The sequence below is a fragment of the Medicago truncatula genome, chromosome 3 (genome assembly GCF_003473485.1).
Source record: "Medicago truncatula cultivar Jemalong A17 chromosome 3, MtrunA17r5.0-ANR, whole genome shotgun sequence".
Lineage (NCBI taxonomy): Eukaryota > Viridiplantae > Streptophyta > Magnoliopsida > Fabales > Fabaceae > Medicago > Medicago truncatula.
The window spans coordinates 2,269,165-2,285,771 of NC_053044.1; the positions used below are offsets into that span (position 1 = coordinate 2,269,165).

Sequence of the window (16,607 nt, forward strand, 5' to 3'; positions counted from 1 at the left end):
TATACATGCTATGGTCTGCGAGAAAGTAAATGACGGAAATAAAATAATTTACATTTCAAACCTAATTTACATTCTAATACCCTTGCTATATAAAACAAAATAAATGGCTTAAAAAAATAAATAAATCTAATCCTAAAATATGCATGAGGAAATATAAAATAATTACAATGCTAAAAGATAAAATAAAATGTATGCAAGACTTGAAAGAAATAGAAAAAGGTTCAATCGCAAGGTGAGAGGTGTAGCAGTAAACAGGAGGTGCAGGAATTAAAAAGGGAACCGGGCTCAGAGGCGCGCGTTGGGCTTCACGGGTTGGGGAATTGGGCTTAAACCGGTTCGGTTCAGGGTACTATATATATGCGGTAGCCGGTTTATTTCTTCATTTGTTCATTCCATTTCTCTCTCTTATCCCCCAAAATTCTCTCTTCTCTCTCATGTTTCTTCATCTTCTCCGATGAGAGAAAGAAGAAAACCGACGGCGGTTTCGGTTCCGGCACGGCGGTCAGGCGACCCAAATGGGCGGCGCCCCCGTGCCGGAACTTAATTTTTTTTTTTTTTTTTTATAAAAAAAATTCACTTTTTAAAACCGGTTCTTCTTCCTTTTCTCGTTTTTACTCTCAAAAATCCCACAACAGTTGTATTTCAGCCTAGATCTAAGAAAAAGAAAAATATTACCTTTGGTTCGTTCCTTTTTGTTCACTGTTGTATGATGCTGATGTGACACAGCCGGTACTCCTCTGGTTCTGCATCGGCTCCGATGTCGTGGACGTTGTTGCAATCTGATCTGCGTTGGGAACGGTTGCGGTTCTCTGCTCCTTGGTGATGTGCGATTTTTGGCTTCTCCTCTCCTTTTCTGTGTTTCCTGTGTTCTGGCTTTCTCTTCTCTCCCGTTCTTGTGTTGTGCGATTCTGCTTCTTATGCCTGTTTCCTGTGTTCTACTGTGTGTTTCTGTTCTTGTGGGTTGCAGGTATTTATAGGGCAAGGCTGATGCTTGGGTTTGTTGGTGCTGAGCCGAAAATCAGTAACTTGGGGAGGAGAAAAAGGGAACGCGTATCAGTTCCTGAGTTTTTGCAGAGGTAAAATCAAACCTGCAAAACACAGAAAAGGGGAGAAAAAAAAGAACACCGAGAAACCACAGAGTCACCAATCGATAGCCGCAATCAACAAACCCTAATTTCCTTTCTCTTTCCCAAGTTCAGAATCAAAACCACAAAAATCATGAACAATCTCAATAATATTATGAACATTCATACATGTTCTTCATAGAATTTTCACACTTTTCACAAAACTTTCCAGCAACCCCAAGCACGAATTCGGTTTTCATAGTCACGACAACTCAATCGGTCCGAACAAGACGCGAAGACAACAAAGCAGAAAGCTCAAACAGAGTCAGATTCGTATCAAGCGAAGGTGAAGGAGAGTAGATCAAAGCTTTTCCTTCGTTCCATAAGTTTTATCTCCAGATCGTAACAGATCCAAAGAGGTAACAATTTCATTATCCTTCTTTCCTTTCTCACGTTTAAAAGCTGCATGTGGTGTGATATGGTTTTCGAAAATGTTTGAAAAAAGAGTTTGAATCCGAATCTTAAAGTGTAGATCTAGGGAGTTTTACTTTGATTTTGAAAAAATAAGGTCGGGTTCGTGTTTAAAACCAAAAAGGATATCTAACTATGTAAAAAGATTTGAAAACGGAGAAGTTTCGTGTTTCCGGTGCGGCGGCGCCACCCTGTTGGGCCGAGCAAACCACCACGCCGGAGAGGCGAAGCTCGCCGGAGAAGATGAAGATCATCTTCTCTTTTTTCCAGAATTTTTAGAGAGAGGAGAGAGCTTTATGTGAGAAATAAAGAGAAGAGAGAGAATGGGACTTTGAAAAATGACTAGAAAATGGTTCACAACATATATATACTCCTTCTGAACCGAACCGGCCCCCTTTCCAGTCCAACCCAGTAACCCGAACCAACCCGTTTTTTTTGCTTAAGCCCAATTGTTTCTTTAAAAATTAATTACAATTTTATTAATTATGCCTCTGTCTTTACTTTCTGCAACTCCTTCACTTACAAAAATTTCTCCAAAAGTTTACAAAAATATTTTGCTTTGTGTCGATTGTCTATTTACTGTTTTTGTTATTTTACCTTCATTATATTATTGATATAGTATATTTGAATCATCTCATGCATGTTTAACTTTGTCATTTTATTTTATTGGTATTATTTAGTGTGTATAATTAGGAAATTGATGTAATTTATTTTGCGCGTTTTATTTCTTGCTATTATATTTCTCTTGAGACCATAGAATGTATCTAGGAATTGATGTAATAACACAACGCACCGACACTTCACGTTTATTTCTCGTGACGTTACACCGTTACGCTAGTTTTACTGTTAGTTTAAAAAATCTTTTTTTTTTTTTCAAAAAAATCAAATGTGCAAAACTTCAAAAAATATTTTCTTAATAAACCTTGGTTTGTAACCCAAGTTGCTTTTCCTTTATTTTCTTAATCAAATGCTTAATTGAATTAATATTCATATTAGACTTGATTTTCTTCTAATTAAAACTTGACCAACCTCACCTCATTTTCTCTCATGCCTTGAGGCTTCCTTTCTCTTCTTAAAACCTATTTTCAAAAATCTTAAAATCAACTTAACTCGCCAAAGAAATTTTTGAGGTGAACTACATTGGTTTTGATCCCTTTTCTTTAAGGGTATGTAGGCAGAGGATTTTTATCCTTCCAAATCAAATAAAAATAACCAAAAATATACTTCTTCTCCCCCCATTCTTTCACTTAGATTTTTAGGTAATAATTTTCAAATAAGCAATGAATTTAGCACAAGATAATTTAGGTAAGAGGTTCCTACAGAATACCGTAGACGCTTAGGGTGCTAGCACCTTCCCTTCGCGTAACCAACCCCCGAATCCAAAGTCTCGACAAGGGTTTTTACTCATTTTTTTCCCTTCCCACGAATAAAAATTGAGAGTTCAAATATTGACGATGCAAATCAATTAATGGTTTGATATCCGAAAATCACGAGCACAGAGGGATTATCAAGTTTTTAGCATCGTTGTTGGAGAATTGTTGATATTAAATTATTTTTCTATCCCATTTAGACTAGAATTTTTCTTTTTAATTTTATGTCTATTAATTTGGATATGAAGAACTCGAAGTATCTGAAAATTGATAAACCAATGCCCGAGATAGATAGTTTCTCCATCGACAAAGAAGAAAACAGTTGAAAGTTGTGGATATGGATGAAAACCGTGCGAAGAATCAAATTTTCTCAAATCCGATGTGTTTGTTGTCAAGTTTATGTTCCCGGTCTCTGTGGCATGGAATGATCGATTGAGCATCACACCCGTCACGTTCGCTACCTATTTCATTGAAGCCTTGTGATTTTGGCAACACAGGGTGGTGATTTTTCAACCAATTGCTTATTTCTTTTATGTAATATCCAAAATTTGTTCATGAGTGACTACATTGCTCAATTGTCAAACAAAAACAATACATCTTTTCTCTAAATGGTCTCTATTTAAGCATTGCAACTTTTCAAATATATTTTTGAAATTTCTATCACACTAAACATTTGTAAACTATCCTCTAATACTACTCAACATATTTTTTTTGGCAAATTAAGATATATAAAGTATACAATTGCAAATATTAATCTCTTAAAATAATTGAGATTTATTTAAGGGTTGACATATTCCGATATATGATTTTTCATACACAGCGAACATGAATCAAACTAAATTTATTTTATTATATAACATAAAAGAAATAAGCAAAATAACAAAAAAAAAACAGGACAAAATTAAACAGAATTTAATATAGAAAAAAGATTCATTTTCCATTGATCATATAGAAGCTTTTATCCAAATCAAATTGCAGTTCCAATAACTAATAAAATTAGCATATTCAATCCAAGGTAGTGAAACTTGTTGGATCTCTCTCATACAAATAAACTATACATCATCACATTACATATGGATAAATTAAAGTGATATTAAAACAACATAAAGGAAACAAACAACAAGAAAATATTAACCAAAGAAACTAGGATCATAACCATTGCTAGAAGTAGCCAAGATATAGTAAGCAACAATATGACCTAAAGAACCCCAAGCCAAAACATCAACAAGGTTAAAACCAACAGGATCATTGGATTTAAGCAAGCTAACATATTCCTTAGCACGTTTGTCACCAGCTTCAAAGTGTGTCACACCATTTTGCTCAGGTAAACCTTGTTTGGCTACATTTTCTCTTTGGAAGTTGAAAAACACAAACCTTCCTAAAAACAATGAAAGACCAGTGCTTAAGCTTATCACAAGTGAAGGGTTGAGTTCAGCTTTGACAACAAGACTTGAAAATCTCTTTTTGCTTGGTGTGAATGTGTTGACTTTTGTTGACCTTGTGAGAGGGTTGAAACCTTGGAAGGATAAGCTTGATGGCTTGAGATTGTGAGTTTTGTGTTTTTGAATGGTGGTTGTTAATGCATGAGTTGATATCATGGATGAGGCTGAAGCTGCCATATTTTTTTTTTTGGTTTGAAGAAAGATTACTATGATGAGTGAATTATGGAAGAGTAGGTAGATATATGAAATGGGATCATATTCATATAGTATGAAAATATGTGGTGGAAAAGAAAGATAAGGTGGTTTGTGATTATGATTGTGAACCATGGAATAAAGATTTTGGCTAGTGACTTGGCTTGAATCTGTTGGTTTGTTTTGGATTACAGATATTTTTACCCTTTCACTTTGTTGATATGAATTTGGACGTATGATATCTTGTTCTAATGTTAAATGTTAACAAATATGTGACTAAACCTATGGTTTAATAAATTTGGATTTGCTGTTGATTTATGAGAACTTTTGAAATGAAGTAATTTTTTTATTGGCAAATGAAAAATAATAATAATAATAATAATAATAATAACAACAACAACAACAACAATAATAAAAAAAATAAGTTTATAATAGTTGTTTATAGAAAGGAAAATGTTGATTGGAAACCCATATCTCATTTTACACATATATTTAGACACACATGTTTGAAAAAAGGTAGAAAAATAATAAAATAAAAAAATAACGTGTATTTTTAAAATAATTAAATTATATGTACTTTTGTGTGAGTATGTTCAAATAACGTGTTTAAATTTCAAAAGGATTTTTTTTGTGGAGATAGAAGAAAGGGAAATGAGTCCCCATGAGCTTAGCTCATTTGGTAAGGGATAATGCACAATATGTGCAGGGGCCGGAGTTCAAACCCCAGACACCTACTTATTCATCTTTAAGGTAAATTTATCTAGCCAATAAGCTATCTGACAAAAAAAAAAGGAAATGATAAATATTATAACATAGAGAGAAATAAAGAGCATGAAGGATCCCCTCAAAAAAAAAAAAGAGCATGAAGGTTTTTTTTTTTTTGAGAAAAAAAAGGGCATGAAGGATGTTATATGATAGTTGATGAATGTTTAAATATATCACCACGGTTAAAGTTAAACGGGGGAGTTTCTAATATAAAATTAAATTAACTGATTTTAACTTTCAAATTAGTAAGATTTTTGTTATATTAATATTATCATGGATATTTGATGATAAGTTCGTTATCGAAAAATATTTTGTTGATAAGTTTATGGACCAACCATGCCACATCAGAAATAACAAAGTCACTACAGTCAACAAATTCAAGTTATGACATAAACAACAGACAACTCAATAGAAATTCTGCAAATCAACCACAATATTTCAATTTTTTTTTCAACTACCAAAATTGTTACTACCATTGCTACTGTGAATAGTTTTAAAAACACTTTATTTTCAACACTCATTTTGACAATCACTTTCTTCTTAATTCATGTAAATTCTACCACTTTTTGTGAAACTCATTTTCGAAGTGTAAATTTATTCAAGAAGAAAGTAAGTGTTAGAAAGAAAGTATTTTTAATGATTTCACTATATAATAAAGAGTGAATGTTAAAGTAAAGATTGAAAAGGAGAGTATTTCTATCACTCTTTTTGGTACTATAAGTCTATAGAGAATCCAATTCCTTAAGATGGCCACTACTTAGGTATCTGTTACTATTTTTCTTTAAAAAAAAAATATATCATACAAACTACTTTGTTTTCCTTTGAATGATTCCCTGCCTTTGTTCCAATCAAAAACATTAACAAGACAATCAATGAGCTAATAAGACCAATAAATTACATTATTTAGATATTCTTGCCAAAATGAGTTTCCAAGATAGAAATAACTGCATTACATAGTGATGATGGTACTCAACATCTCAAGATAGTCACACAACATTCCACCTCTATTTGCACCATCAACTTCTAGCCTACTTACTATACCTCGCTTCCCACACACACACTGATATAAACACACCCTAATACAACTACAAATTGAGGACATTTGCAGGACACTCGATTTATACATACATCAACCTACCCCTAAAGGATATGTAAAGCAGGTTGTTCAAGTGCACTGACTGTCATGTCACTTATCCCTCTTCTTGAACATGCAACTAAATCATTGAATCAAGGTATGAGTAATTATGGCGCCGGCCATATTCGAGAAGGCTACCATAAGTACGATCCCAAACCCCAATGAAAAGGGATTCGGTATCTGGACTGAAAGATATGCCTGATATCTCACCAAAGAAATCAATTTCTTGTTCTTTCTCATACCCACTTTTCACATCATATACATGCACAAAATCTGCAGGCTCTGCTATAGCCATATACTTGCCATCGGAAGAATGCCGGATCGAACGGATGGCTCCGAGATTTCCCTTCAACACTGCCACTGACTTGGATAAATTCCGCATGTCCCAAATCCGACAGGTTTTGTCCTGGTTTCCGGTAGCAAAGGTTACCCCATCGGGATTCCATGATGATGCAAATGAAAAATCTAAGTGCCCAGATAATGGAGCAATAGTCTGCAAAATAAAAATAAAAAAATCAGATTAGGACGATTTTCAATCATATACTCTTCAGATGCAAATAATTGAAGAAGTGATTGATTATTTGACCGAAAAGGGCGTAGAGTACTACCTTTCCATTTTGAGAGTCAACCAACATACTTTCAGGATTGTCTCCAACAATCAGAAGTAGCTTACCATCTGGACTGAGAGAAGTATGCTGCAGCATAGCATAAAAAGGCAAAGATAAGAATATAAATAGAAAGCAAAGGAGTCACAGTGGGGTGGGAATAGATAGCGAGGATTCTCAATCGACTGATCCATACAGTACAGCCAAAGTGTAAGCAATGTTTCCTAATACTAAAATTGTTCATTTAAGAGGGGATATGGAATTAAAACATGAGAACATAATCCAAGAGACTCACATTCACTGGCCAGGGAAAACGGAAATGCTTAGAAAGTTGAAATTTCTCCATATCAAAGTTTCTGATTCCACAATCATTATTTGATGCTGTGAAATGAACTGCACCACTACAAACCAGGAAAGGTATGTTAATCAATAATCACGGTACCAATATCCATTATTAAAAATGTCAAAATAATTAAAGAGAAGGAAAACTAAATACCTAGGTGAATCGTAAATCTCAATGGCATTGGTGATAGCATTATCATCATAAGTAGTCCTTGAGCAAAAGCTGACACCAGGTCGATCTAGGTGCTGCATTTCAGTAACAGAAAGTAATGGAAGTATATCAGCGGATGGTTCTAAAACATAAAACAAATCCTACGGGGGACACATTTATAGCGTCTGCAAATATAACTAAAAAAACATGTAGAGTCTAATGGGAATGATGAACCAAAATATGCATATGTAAAATTGCAAATGCCTAATTAGCTGAATCATAGATAACATGAATGAAAAAGATAATTCAAGCATTTCTTGAGAAGTAGCTAAAAAATAAGGCTCGAATTGAAGGAGAAAGTTGTAGCAACACTCTAGAACTCCACCAATTATTAAAGCAATGCTCATTAAATAGTTCCATGTGGTCTATACAATTTAAAAAAACTTAAAATTGTGAGATATTTAGGAAGCAACAAAATGAGAAAATTCAGCAAATCTTCCCAGAACATAAATCTTATTTATAAACTACAATTAGTACAATGATGAACCAAGCACCACAGCAAACAAAGTGAAGTGGGGGTGGCAATGGAGGATGGGAAGAGGAAAATAAACCTCAACGCCACATCATCATCCAATTTCGATGCTATATGAGGCTGTTAATCTCATGTGGCATGGCAAGATGGACATCTACTAGCTAAGTCGTCATTTTTGTAAAAGAGGTTGAAGGTAGGGAGCAAATGCAGAGATTTAGGACTTTACAGGGATCACAAACAAAAGATTTTAACGTTGATTAAAGGGAAAACCAGTAGCCTTTTACAATATTACCTGAAAAAGCTACTCATCACCACATGTAAGTCACATGTCTACATGTACATATTGCATATCCAAGCAGTGCTTTGCATTCATTACTTTATGTTAAAATGTTTCAGAAAATGATCACAAAGCGGATGTCCAGGATTACAAGTTATACTTACTGCTCTATCCAAAACAGATTAAAAGAAATAGATATTCCTCAAAACATGAGAAAATTAACATTTTTACCTTGCAAATAAGTTCACCCTGAAATCCTCCAGCAACCAGAAGATTATCTTTTACTGCAAGTGTACTAACTTGAGTGTGTGTAAACCCCTCCAATAGACTTCCAGGATGTTTCTGACAATAAAAATTGATAACATGTAAGATCACGATGATGATTGATCCTTTTTTTTCTTAAAATTTATGCAATGAACATTTAAATATCAATCCATCATTTAAACCTCGTGCTATGTGATGGTGGGGGTGCAACATGAATTAAAGGGCTATGCAATTAAAAACATTACTTAAAGGGTTATTCACCTCTGATGGTGCAACGTGTCCTGAAACATTGAGTACTTCAGAACTTGTGCAGGTCAAAGAAGACCAGTGTGTCACTGAGAACTGTGACATAAGGTATACATCATGCTTTGATGTAGCCCAAACCAAATTCCTCAACTGCATAACATAAAAAAAAAAAAAAAAAAAAAAAAACGGGGGGATCAGTCAAGCAAGCAAGATCGTATCTCTTCAAAGCCTATGACATGCCAGGTACCACTCATGATTCACATCCTATGAACAGACTGCACAATATTGACATAATATATAAGTCACATGTGTGAAGACCTCACAGTTCTCGCTACCAATTTAGGTTACAAATCACCTGTTGATTCAAACCAGCAATCAAGTATATTTATAATGTCCACAAGAAAAATATTGCAGATATGGGCAAATCTGCATTTTTAAAAAATTTCAACCTATTCTATGACTACAAGCATTTTTTTCAGATGTTGATTCGGCAGTGTGAAACTAAAATGCATTTTATGGGTGAGTGATCTAGAGTCGCTTCCTTCTCCCTCCACTCTTGCTATCAATTTCAACATAAGGTGAATTAAGCACCAACACTTTTCAGACTTCATTTAAAGTTTGAATTTTTTGGTTTATAATTTTTCTGACAGTAATAAGCTGATCTAACTTCTAACTTTATTTGTGTAAAAAAACAAAACTTCTAACTTTATAAAGAACAGTTAAAGAGAGCCACTGTGCAGTTAAATGTCCTAGTGCATCCTTAATCCATTATAGAAACCAGAGTCGATACAGGCTACAGCTTACCTGAAAATGAAGAATTGTTGATTTTGCTGATCTTGAATTTCTCCTGAACTCATAAAATGAGTATCCTTTGTCCGTGCTTTTACAATCCTGTTTGCAATAGATAATAATAAACAGGTAAGCATAGGGTTATGTTTATATCATGGTCATCTGATTAACAATTATGTTTGGTGTGTGGTACCGGTTCAGGTATGCAGTACACAAACCTGTAAGTGTATGTGGGGGTTATCTTGTGGGGGAGCTTGGTAGGTATTTTTGAGGGGGCCAAATATGTAAACAATAGATAAATATCATTGCACTGAATTTACTAAATTAGCTTGCTAGAATAGGGATTAAATTGGCCTTGATTTTATACTGTAAAGACCGAGTTCAAACCTTGACTGCCACATTTTTTCCTAAGAAAATGCTAAAAATGGTTTCGATCGGACTCTAACTCAAAGCCCCTTAGTTGCAAAGCAATCCTTAACCACTACGCCAGGAAATATATAAATAACAATATAAATCACCATGACATAGGGGTGGCCATTGGGGAATACATAGTTGATACACTATTTCAGTTTGTGGTACATTCTAATATACTAATTGTACACTATGAATAAAAAAATATTTAGTTAAAAAACAATGAAAAAGAATCTCAATCTATCCAGCCTAAAAAGTAGCAACAAACAATTAATAAATATTTTTTTATTATAGTAACGGAATAATTGATGAAGCTCAAATTTTCATATACACGAAAACTATAGAAATATTTTTAATCTACCATTTATGTAAATTATGTCCTTCATAATTGATGTTATATACTATCTATATACCCACATATATAACCAAATTTTTTAAAAATTGAGCATTAAACAAGTAGATTTTATTCTGTTTATAGTGATTTATGATATAATAGACTGATCAAATTTTTTAATAAAAAAATGTGATTTAATTTTAGGAAATAATTCCCTATTTTCAAGATAAATTATTTTATCAATGCATCTGTTTATTTTACAGGATCTAGGCATCTATTACCAAGAGTAATTAACATTCCATCAAAAAAGAAAGAGTAAATTAGATTTATTTAAAAAACCAAATTCCAACAAAAGTCGGATTAAAAAGGATAGTCCAATAGTCACCAAAAGAGGATGTTTCAACCAAGTATGAAGCATGTATGCATGAGGCTTGTCAAACATAGAGAGAGAGCATTATAGTCCCACATCAAAAAATAGGAAAAACATAGAGAGGTGAATTAACTAAAATAGAGGACTGTAGAACAAAGCTCCAGTGTACGGTAAGGTGCAATACACTTGTGGGCCAGTGACATCTCACTTTTAAAAGTGAGGAGCCCTTTCCAATGCAAGCACAGTAGTTAAATGTCGGTTTCTTTAACTTGTTTTTACTGAGATATTATTATGCTCAATTGGAACAGAGATGGTTTTGCCTCTCTGGTACGCGGATTCCTTTCTCATGAAATTGGGTGAACCAATCTGCAAAAGTAACTCGAACCAGCACTCGCTAATCGGTCCGTGGTTCTCTATGAATTGTAGCGAAATATGTAACTATGGTTTATATCGGACATAAGTTATGACCAATGACATGATTGAATAAGTTTTTCTCCGAAATATCAAAAAGAAAAGGCATCAAATTGTTACCTTCCCTGACCTGTCCCCTGAATGGAGGATATTTTCATAATTCTTGTATTGATCAAGCCTAGTTTGCCGATACCTTTCTCTGGTGATGCTAAGGCTATCCCAAGGAATCCCCTGGATGTCTTGTCCTCTTCTTGCTTGAGCAGCTGTAGTGTCTACAGCTTTACTACTCTGCCACCATAACTAAAATATTACTCATAGGAAGATAAATTTCACTATTTACATTTGCTTGATGAATTATTTACTTAGAAGGAGGATAAAACACCGTGTACATCATATTCATAACAGAGTAAAAATTGTAAAAACATAAGAAACAGCCTCTTACGAACCGAGTAATCATATTCATCGACGTCAGACTCGGCATCGCCCCCCTCTCTATTAATAGATTCACCATCAATATCAATTTCATCCTCTACATCCTCCATTTCATATTCATCCGCAAAATATTCAGCATCACCCTGGCGGTAAGACATGTTTTCACCAACTAAAACCTATCATATCAAGAAAAGAAAAGAAACAGAAAATCAGAGGCATGTAATATTCCAGTGTCTGCTCGAGTCCAAAAGTTTTGTGTGTTTGTGTCATTAATCATATACACAATTACACATACACAATTATACATATAACACAAGTAAGATGAAATTCAGTAACAATCCTAACAAGCCAATAATATCCAGATTTTAAGTTTTTAACCAATGAGGATCGCTGCATTAAGCAATGATGAAAAACAAAGCAAGATAAACATCATACAATATTATAGCCAACATGTTTCAGTAATTCCAAAACCAAAATAATAAAATCATGATGGGCACATTAAGTCGCTAACTAATAAAATCATGATTGACAAGTTAAATCATGAACCCTTTGAAAATAAAATATGGAAATTGAAAATAATTACTTAATACAACCGAGATATTAGGGTTTTAAGAAAATATCTTCCAAATTAACACAAATGAAATCAATTGCATCTAAATAAAAATAAAAATTAAACAATTTTGTCAAATTCTTCCAGAATTTCAATTTCATAACCTAAATTATAACCCAGAATTAGGATTCAAACAGAATATCCTCCAAATTAACATAAATGAAATCAATTGCATCTAAATTAAATTAAAAAATAACCAATTTTATCAAATTCAACTAGAATTTCAATTTCATAACCTGAATACAAGCCAGAAATTAGGGTTCAAAAGAATAACAAATTCTCAAAATTCATGTAAAATTTGGCCTTAATTTCATGATAATTTCACAAAAATGATCAAGTTGTAATAATTTGATAATAATTTATAGATCTGGATGAGAGAAAAATAGAGAAGAAAACAGATAGAAAAAAAATAAAAAAAATAAAAAAAAATGAATAAAGAGAGTGGAAAATTGAGATATGATGCGAACCTTTGTTTTGTCGGAAAGGAGCTTCTTCGATCTATTCTCAGAAATTAACACATCAATATAAATATCATGATTATTACTGTTTTTTAATTATTTTATTTTATTTTCGGTAAAAAAGATCTATTTTATTTAATTTTTTTATTTTTGAACCGAAGGAAAATAACAAAAATAACAATTTCTTTTCTCCCCAAGGCTATGTTTGAATTGGTGGTGAGTAGTGGAATGGAATGGAATGGAGTGGGATGGTGCCACATCTTATTGTTTGGTTTTGTAAAAAAGTAGTGGAATTGAATGGAATGTGATGAAACTCATTTAACTAATTTTTGTAGAGAATTGATGTTCCCACATTTGGTTTGGCCGTGTCACACGAGTAAATTACTCAAATGCCCCTCGACAGTTAATTGTCGAAGTTTTAGATATCCGGCTGCAGTTAACTACCGAGGAAAACCGCGGTAGCTAAATGCCGAGGAAAACCTCGGTAGTTAACTGCCGAAGAAAATGTTATAAGAACAGAACAGCATAGGAGTTTCCAAAACTCCATTGTTGCGTTTTTGATTATCCAAGGTGCGATTTTGAGTCATTTGAAGTCATTCCAAGCCAATTTCAATCACAAAAACAAGTAAGTTTTTTGAATCCTATTGCATTGTTGCTTTGTGGTCGAATTGTTCGTTAAATTTCGATTATATAGGTTCGATTATATTGATTTGTTGATTTTATGATATGTTAGTATAGTTTAGGTTAGAATGGTTAGAATTGTTAGAGAATTTTTATTGAATTGTTAGGTTTTGATCGCCATTTTTTTTTTAATGTAGATATGTCTCAGAATTAGAATCAGGGTAACGTTCAGGGTGATGAGAAGAACAAAGAAAAATCGCCTATGACGTGGCATGGAATTATTTGCGATGGTTCCGAAAAAAATAAGGGTTCGAAGGTGTCGGTGTACAATCACTCGAGGTTGAGGAGGAGCGGGAGGACATGCTATTTCGGTCCTCAACCAAAACAAGGTACCGCAGGGACTGTAGCGGGTAAGCCGATTGATTTGTGTGACGAGGAAGAATGAATGTAATGGCTTTTAATGCCTAATTGTTTTGGATTTTTTTATGTTTTATTTTTGTGTCGCGCACATTTTGTTTGACATTATGGTACTTAGAATAAAATTGCATTTGGAATAAATAAATTTGAAAAGTGAATAAATAAGATAATTATTGTTCCATTCAAAACAAAATATATGTTATCACATTACATTGCATTACACATTACATTACATTCCGAAATTTACCTTCCAACTGCAACAATCATCTTACCACTGAATGGGGCAAATTCAAACTTGCTAAGCAACAGGACACCAGTATTCGATCAGCATCTTGAACGCTGGTATTCAAGTGTCAAAAGAATGAGGTGCATTCCTTGACACTTGAATACCAGTGTTTAAGAGGCTTATCGAATGTTGGAGTTCTGCCGATTAACAAGTTTGAATTGCCCCATCCAGAGTAAGACAATTGTTGCAGTTGGAATGTGCATTCCAACTACGACAATTGTCTTACCTTTGAATGGGATAAATTCAAACCTGCAAAACAACAGGACTCAAACATTTCGCCAAGCACTTCATGTTTTCCCTTTGAAAAGAATAAATTTTTGTTAGGCTTGCTTTAGATGATGGTATTCAAGTGCCACCGAATTGAGGTTCAATCCTTGACACTTAATACCTTCATCTAAACCAACATAACAAGAATTTAATATTTTCAAAGGAGAAACATGAGGTGCTTGCGAAATGCTCGAGTCCTGTTGTTTGACAAGTTTGAATTACCCCATTCAAAGGAAGACAATTGTTGTAGTTGGAATGCACCTTACCCTAACTAATGACGATCTTCTGGCGGAATCAAACTTTTGATGATATCTTCAGTTGATCTAAGCAACTTCACCCGCATATCGATCTACTGGAACATGATGTGCTCCCAAAACATGCCCGTCACGTTTTCGTCGTTCGTTAATTCCATCCAAGTGAATGATACTCTCCCCTCGTCGAGCGTTGGACGTTTATACCAAACTTGTTCCACCATCCTTGTGTCTTTGGGGTTGACTCCTTGGTTGAATTCAATCAGTTCATCCTTAAGACCTCTTAACGTTACACCAAGGCACCGAACCTTCAACCTCTGGGTTCTCCGCCGTTGAATTGCGCATGAACGTCGATCCACCCGGCCATTGTTTTAAATCTACACAATAAGAAACTAAAAACAATCAATGAAAAACTCATTCAAACATTTCATCAAACAATTGATGTGCACATTATACATAAACTCTAAAATTCATAAAAATAAGTCTAAAATTATAAATCATATACTCTTACTAAAATAAAAAAATTAATCATATAACATAAACATCATGCAAATATTTTAACAACATTAATCAACTAACATCTATGTAACGCCCTAGTTGTTATTTTAATTATTTTTGATTTATTTAGAATCTTTTATATGATTTTAAATAATATTTGTGATTTATGTGGTGTGTATTATTTTATTATATAGTTTATTTTGATAATAATTAGAATAAGTGGGAAATTAATATTATTTTGGAGTTTGGGGAGTTAATTAGGAATTAATAGAATGAAGGGGGGTTTAATGAATTAAAGGGAAGTTACATTTTTGGGGAGTTAAGAAAAGAGAAGTCAGAGAAACGTTTTTACGTACAACCAAGCTTTTGTGGAGAAAAGGGAGAGAAGAGCAAGTAGAGCCAAGATAATCAATTGCTGTGCATTTTTTTTCTGCAAAACTAAGGTAAGGATGAGGTTTGCTTCAATAGTGTAGTTAATGAATTCTGATTTTGATTTTAACAGGTTTATGTTAGAACTGGAAATTTTAGGTTTATGGTGAATTATTGAGTTTTGAGTGCAGAGATTGTTGTTCTGATGTTAGAATTAGGTTATAAGTGTATACAACAAGTTATTTCACATCTGTAAACCAATTTGGGGAGTGAAAGTGAGAAAATTGGATTTCTGGGGAAAAACCTGCATTCTGGTTGTGCTGACATTCATCGCTCGCCTAGGCGAGTAGACTTCCCCGCCTCGCGAGTGAGCAATGTTCATAGCTCACCCCGCGAGCAAGCCAACTCGCCATGGCGAGTACCTGTGAGAGAAACTTGATTTTTGAATTGTTGTTAAAAGCTGTAAAATGGATAGTTTTAAGTACCTAGATGATTTTAGAGAGGTCTGGGACAATTTTTAGATTAAAAAGATGAATAGGGAACTTAAAAATGAAGATTTAGTGAGAAAAATGTCAAAACTCCCGAGAGCACCTGTTTTGAGTTCGCCTTGAGTTCGCCACGACGAGCAACCCGTTTTCTTGTGCTCGCCATAGCGAGTAGATGCACTCGCAGGGCGAGTTACCCAGTTCTGAAGCTGTTTGTTATTTAATTGAATAGAAGTGAGGGATCTTGATGTATGAACATGATTGTGATCATTTGTGATTTTTCTGGGATTGTTGGATTAATTATTCTGACTTGTTGAGGATTGTGATGTATGCTTTTATTTAATTAAGTCATACATGTTGTTGAATGGTAGTTGTGAGTCATATATACATATATGCATTGTCGAGTTGTATGTAGATATACACAAGTGGAGTCAGTTTCATAAGCATAAAAAGCGGGAGGGCTTTGGCCCTGGAATGCCTCGTCGTTCAAAGCGGGAGGACTCATGTCCTGGAACACTTATTGTTCAAAGCGGTGAGGACTTATGTCCTGAATGAATGCTTTAATCATTCAATTAGCGGTGAGGGCTTTGGCCCTGAATATGGTACCACATGCATGTGCATTGTTGAGGAGTCTTAGTGGAGTCGTTGAGTAGTTGCATGAGTCGATGTTGTTGGTTATAATTACCCTTTATTGTTGATGTTGTTAACGATGATATATTTATATATTGATGAATTATTATTA

At 34.0% G+C, this 16,607-nt stretch overlaps 2 protein-coding genes across 3 annotated transcripts; both read right to left on the reverse strand.

Moving 5' to 3' along the window:
• Window positions 1-3,816: 3,816 nt before the first annotated feature.
• LOC11422409 (photosystem I reaction center subunit V, chloroplastic) lies at window positions 3,817-4,591 on the reverse strand. The gene has a single exon (XM_024778222.2). It carries the CDS (start codon window positions 4,522-4,524, stop codon window positions 4,036-4,038), a length of 489 nt encoding a protein of 162 aa, XP_024633990.2. The 5' UTR covers window positions 4,525-4,591; the 3' UTR covers window positions 3,817-4,035.
• Window positions 4,592-6,161: 1,570 nt separating this feature from the next.
• On the reverse strand, window positions 6,162-12,822 carry LOC11416312 (uncharacterized WD repeat-containing protein C2A9.03). 2 transcript variants are annotated; one of them, XM_024779549.2, is made up of 10 exons: window positions 12,681-12,822; window positions 11,618-11,779; window positions 11,292-11,459; window positions 9,661-9,747; window positions 8,872-9,006; window positions 8,578-8,688; window positions 7,541-7,632; window positions 7,340-7,445; window positions 7,048-7,134; window positions 6,162-6,932 (listed from the first exon to the last, which is right to left on the reverse strand). In XM_024779549.2, exons 2-10 carry the CDS (start codon window positions 11,759-11,761, stop codon window positions 6,519-6,521), a joined length of 1,344 nt encoding a protein of 447 aa, XP_024635317.1. In that variant the 5' UTR covers window positions 11,762-11,779; window positions 12,681-12,822; the 3' UTR covers window positions 6,162-6,518. The 2 variants fall into 2 exon arrangements, with proteins under 2 accessions (XP_024635317.1, XP_024635318.1); XM_024779550.2 differs by lacking the exon at window positions 12,681-12,822 and adding an exon at window positions 12,450-12,601.
• Between the last annotated feature and the right edge of the window lie 3,785 nt (window positions 12,823-16,607).